Source organism: Triturus cristatus, chromosome 7 (genome assembly GCF_964204655.1).
Source record: "Triturus cristatus chromosome 7, aTriCri1.1, whole genome shotgun sequence".
In the NCBI taxonomy this organism is placed as follows: Eukaryota; Metazoa; Chordata; class Amphibia; order Caudata; family Salamandridae; genus Triturus; species Triturus cristatus.
The window spans coordinates 787408706-787414705 of NC_140590.1; the positions used below are offsets into that span (position 1 = coordinate 787408706).

The 6000-nt window shown below is 49.5% G+C and overlaps 1 protein-coding gene across 1 annotated transcript in view; it reads right to left on the reverse strand.

The window, feature by feature from the left end:
- Positions 1–5680, reverse strand: part of ITK (IL2 inducible T cell kinase) — a 242359-nt gene extending 236679 nt beyond the window's left edge. The window contains exons 1-2 of the mRNA XM_085617606.1: positions 5475–5680; positions 4110–4214 (exon numbers count right to left, since the gene is read on the reverse strand). Coding sequence (XP_085473732.1) covers positions 4110–4214; positions 5475–5612 — 243 coding nt within the window. The 5' untranslated portion in view covers positions 5613–5680. The remainder of the gene's footprint in view (positions 1–4109; positions 4215–5474) is intronic.
- Positions 5681–6000: the final 320 nt, after the last annotated feature.

Sequence of the window (6000 nt, forward strand, 5' to 3'; positions counted from 1 at the left end):
GTACCTTGAGAAACGAAGGAAACGATGATCCACGGCGTCGAGATGTCGGCATCGAGGTCGGCGTCGATCGTGCCTCGGAGTCGGGTCAATCCGCAGCGGTGTCGAGGGATGTCGGGCCGGAGCAGCGCTCACGGCGTCGGGAAGGGCGTCGAGTCGATGCGATCAGCAGCGGCGTCGGGACGGGGTCGCTTGGAGGTGGAGCCGATACTCACTCCTCACTGGCGTCGATACCGGCGTCGAGACGGGGTCACTTGGAGCTGGGGCCGATACCCACTGCTCACTGGCGTTGCTGCTGGCGTCGATCGGGCCCGGCGGCCGGCGTCGAAGGCTCGGGACACTGGAGCCGTTACTCACGATGTCGAGCTGGATTCGGCGGCGGCGTCGAGACTGCAGATTTTCCCTTGTGTACTGGAAACAACACTTTCCAGCAATTCAGCAAATGGTGAAGTCCTTTGGCCCTGTGACTTCAGCAGGAGACTGGCACTCTTCCAGCCCTTGGAGATTTCCTAGCAAGTGTTCAGAGAGTACACACCAAGTTCCTCTCTCCTTGTTCCTTGGCAAAAATAAAGAAGCAGCTTTCAGGTTCCTCCACAGCAAAACAGCACTCTGGCAGAAAGGGGAGGCAAGTCCTTAGATCAGCAGGCTTCTTGTCCTTGGTACAGGTTTCCTTGTCAGGAGTGATCTGAGTTCTTGGTTCAGGGGTCCTTCTCTTATACCCCATTTCTCCTTTGTTCCCTTTGTCCAAACAGGGAGATTCCCACCATCTCAGGTTTGTTGTGGGTGTTGCCAGGCAGAGGCACCTGGCCCATTCACTGAGCAGGGCAGAGTCCTCAGCCGCCCAGCAGGAGGCGGAGCCAGTATTGTCACTGGCAGGAGCAGGGCTATCAGTCGCCCAGCAGGAGGTGGAGCCAGTATTGTGTCAGGCAGGGCAGGCTACTCTTCCCTCACTCTATGTGTAAACGCCCCATTCACCCCACACTGACTCATTCAGACCTCTGGAGCCACCCAGCCCCTGACACACACACCAAACCAGCAGAGACCGGTAGATAGTTGGACAAGAAAATAGCCACTTTCTAAAAGTGCTATTTTCAAACATAGAATTTAAAAACCATCCATCCTAAAGGGTGTGTTATTAAATTCTGAGTTCAGGGATACTAAACTCGACTCGCTACCATGCTCCCTGAGTCAGATAGATTATAATGGAGTTAATAATCCGTCTGCCCAGTCTGGCCTATGGGAGGCAGGTAGCCCTTCAATAGTGAAAAACGAAAATGGCTGTAATTCACTATTAGGTCATGCCACACACATCAGGGCCTGACCTACCTTTTACCAACAATGCACCCTGCCCTAGGGCCTACCATAGAGGTGTCTGAAATGTGGCAAAGTGAAGGTTTAGAGACTGGCAAGTAGGTTTCCTTACCAAGTCGACATGGCAGTCAGGGACTGCACGCAGGCGCTGCGGTGGCAGGCCTGAGACACATTTTACCCGCTGCTTCTGTGGGTGGCACAACCAGTGCTGCAAGCCCACCAGCAGCAGTTAACTTACACGCCCTTGGCACACGCAGTGCACTAGACTAGGGTCTGAACAGTAAGTCAACCAAGCCAATCATGGTAACACCAATCAATGTAACAATTTAACATAGGGAGCACTTGCACTGTGGCACTGATCAGCAGTGGCACAGTGCCCAAAGCAATAATCCAGCAAAAACATCGTAAACAGAGGAGGCAAACAGAAAAAAATGGAGGAGAGACTCATGCCAATGATGCCAGGTCTAACATTCTTGGAAGGCCAACAATATATCTCGTAACAGTCAGCACATGAGCTGTCTGATAGGCGAGACCTAAAAACGGAGAGCGAGACATGAAGAGGCAGAGAGAGATTGGAGTGAAAGAAAGCGAAAGACAAGATTGGAAAAATAGGGAGAGAATGAGTGAAGAAGGATATGACAAAGTACGATGTGGGATGTGAGAGAGAGAAACACAGAGAAAGAGAGAAAAAAGTGAGTGTCAGAGAAAGCCAAGGAGAGATAGCGAGAAGCAGAGAAAGACAGGTAGAAAGAAGTAAATACAGAGAGACACAGAAAGAAGGCGACAGGAGTGAGAGAAAGAAAGATAGGAGAGACAGTGAACTCAAATACAGTGAGAGACAAAGAAAGATGGGAAACGAGATATGGATAGAAAAAGAGAGACATGAAGAGAGAAAGACAACACAGAGAGACAGAGAAAGTCAGGGAAAGATACAGGGAAAAGCAGAGAAACTACCAAGCCATAAATGTATCAGTCTATGTTTATATCGCTTTTTCTATATGTCTCTCGATCTCTTTATCATTTTCTGTCTCCTGCTGTCCCGTCACTGCCCCTCTCTCTGTGCCACTTTGACTCACTGCCTGCTCCCTCCCTCCCTCTCTAAATTCAAGCCCGCTTAAATTACACATGGTCCCAGGACCTACGTTTACTCGACTGCGTTCTGGGCTCAGATGTATACACGGCGGGCGGCGGTTAAAAGGAGAAGCTTCTCCATTCAAGGCTCGCCCAGCCGGAGCATCCACTCTGTGGATCAGCCGAAACACGTCAGCTTCAGCTTTTCAAAAGACACGTCCCCACTAAGGTTGTCACCAGAGAACGCTGTCACCCTCAGGCATCGCACAAAGAAGACACACCACGAAGAAGGAGCATAAGACAAGAATTCAATATAAACGCTATACGTGCATAACTGCACCAAAAGGTCACTTTCGTTTCTGAAGACATCTACTCTGCCTTCAATATATGCTACATAGCATCTGCACACTGCTTCTTCACTGCAAGGACGTAGAACGTATGAGCACTGTGGCTTCAGCCTCGTGAATTCATCTGTACGCTGCATCTTCATTCTACCCTAGAAGCACTGCACACATGTGTAAATCGAGTCTCCAGTCTGCGTGACAGGCGCTGCATAGCTGCTGCAAACAGTGTCCTCACTCAATGACAGCTGCCAAACCTCTATGCATTGTGTTATCAGTTCATCACAAGAGCACAACACCCGGGTTCTGCTTCAGAAAATCTTGCGTGAATCACTGCATAATATCAGTAGCCCACATTCTCTTCAAAGTATGCAATAACACCTGCGTGAAATCTGGACACTGTTCGATCCATACTAGTACGACTGAATAACACCTGTACACAGCCTCTGCGATCCTGCTACAACTACAGCATAACATCTGGAGACTGCATTTACAATCCGTGCTGCAACCAGTGCAAAGCATCTGGACATTGACTCCACAATCCAGTCTATATATACAGCATAACATCTGGGGATTGCATTTACAATCCGTGCTGCAACCAATGCAGCATCTGGACATTGACTCCACAATCCAATCCATATATACAGCATAACATCTGGAGACTGCATTTACAATCCGTGCTGCAACCACTGAAAAACATCTGTGCACTGACTCTACAATCCGGTCTACAAATACTGCATTGCATCAGGAGGCTGCATCTACAGTCCATGCTAGAACCTCTGCATAACCACTGGGCATGCTATATCTCCTGTATACATGTGTCTGCAATCCAAGTTATCTCTGTATCACTTCTGAACACAGGATCTTCACTCGTGCTAGGAGTGAGTTTACTCACACAGGGCACTTCGAGTTCCTAGACGCCGCACAGGGAGGCATGGAGCACTATATAAAACATTGTAGGGCTTCACTCTCAGCACACTGTTACAAAGGTTGTGGCATGTGTGGTCATGGACTGAGTAGGGGAACCCAGTGTCCTTGGCCTGATTTTATGGTCATGGATAAACCATAATGTTCCATGCCTCGACACTGTAAACCACTGATTACTAAAGTGTGACTATGCTATTAACCACCCATGTCCAGCGCGAGGCAGTAGGCTGCCTGTATGTTCAGTGGCCCTCTGAGGACAGCTGCCTGACACCCGACAGGCTTAAAGTGCTGAGTCAGCACATACATTTATATACCCCCCTCCCACCCGCCCCCCACACACACACAGACTCTAGGTCCTAAATGTATCATTGCCCACGTTTCAAAACCTAATGTACTATTCCCAGGTCCTGGCGCAGAGCCTCTGGTACATGCACACGCGCCCCCCTATGGAGACGTACTCACCTGAAACGGATATTTGTAGTTGCACGGAATGATCAGGTCACTTTTCACAATTTCGACGCACTTGATTCGTGAAAGCTCAATAGAACCTTTGAGAGTTCTTTTTTTCTAGAGAAAAAGAAAATATCTGTGTCAATATGCTGCAAAGATAAATAAGCCTCCAACACACACGCATCACTCAGAGCTGGCATTAGAAAGCCAGGCCTGGTGACAAGACTTACAGGCACATTTCTTGGCCTCTCAATATCTTGAAGCGAATCTAGAAAACATGTGAGGGGTTGTCCAGGGCACGACTGGCCATATGGGCCTCAGGGAAACCCTGGTAGGCTGATGGGCGAGGGATCTCAAAACAATCCACCCCCGAGGGAGCGACACACTATTTTCTTGATAGCCCACACACTACACTCTAGGTCCTAACGCACCCATGTCATTCCCTGCAAGCAACAAACTCAGAATGAGAACTAGCTGAATCTTGTTATTTCTATACTATCCACTTCAGAAGTAGCTCTATAATATAGCACTTGACCATAATAACAACCCCAGTCTAGGAAATTGTGTACATTTAGCATAGGCCAAGACTTGAATCTCACACAGAGGTTCGGAGAATACAACTGTTGTCCTATAACATGGCCTCTAGGTGGAGCTCTTCGTACACATGACTATGAGAACAGCCTGAACAACACAATGTGCCCAAAGTACCCACTGGTCAGTCTTCGGACATGACCCTCAAAAGGAATCTGGTGTACTACATGATTAAGAGGAGAACCTAGACCTTTCAGGAAACCCCTATACCATTGCCCCCAGAAGGGACTAGTAAAATGCACGACGATGCCTAGAACGGGAACCAAACCATGATACCGGAGATGAGTCTTAGATATTGGCCTTCTGAATATATGTTCTGCATGACCATGAGTAGAACCCGTACCTTCCAAACGATCCGCACTGGTCAGAATTTCGACCCCACAGGAGCCAGACTGGTCAGAAATGTGACCCTAGTGGAGCCGCATTGGTCGGAACTTTGTGCCTCACGGCTCAGAACAGTGACAACAGAGGAGGCGTTGCGGTCAGAAGGTTGACGCCTAGACGAGCCATACTGGTCAGATCGTTGACCCCAGGAGACGCAATGGTCCGGGGTCTGATCCCAGAAGAGCTTCTCTGACCCGAATTTCGATCCGGAGGAAGCATCATAGAATCTCCCCCCTTGTGTGACCACCACCACACGGTTGAACCTCCTACTTCCTGTGCCCTCTACTACAGCATGGCTCCATAAAGAAGCCCGTGTATCCCATGGGACTGGAAGCCATGCTCCACTTTCCCGCCCCGTAACAGTGGCATTCATTCAGTTAGTCCCACTGGCGCTGCACCTACCCCGTTGCGATACTCGAAGTACGTCAGCTTGGACTGGGTGAGCACGAAGAGGCGCATTTTGTAGTTGGCGGGCGACGTTCGGCGCTTCTGCTGGGATTTCTTCATGAGCTGTTCCTCCAGGAGGACGGAGTTATTCATGGTGCGAGAGGGCTGGCCCAATCTTCACTTAAAACCAAGCCCATCGGTCCCAGAGAAGTCTTCTATGCGGACGACAAAGAGGTGGGGGAGAGGTTAAGGTAGGGAGGAGGAGGGGGTAGGGAGGAAGGCAGCGTGGGTGCTTCCGAGGCAACCTCTAGCATGCAACCAGACTGCTAGGCAGCATCACGTGGCTTCCTTCCAAAGCCAAAAACCCCTACCACATCCTCTAGCAAGTCATGACATTTATTGTGCACAGAACATTTACCACCTGCAAAATTACATGAGAAAATGAAACACATGCAACCCTGTGCAAACCACAGACAACAACGAGATGATCTGGCGAGCAGGAGTGCAACTAGACCAACTAGGTACGAACTGGTTGGGGGGG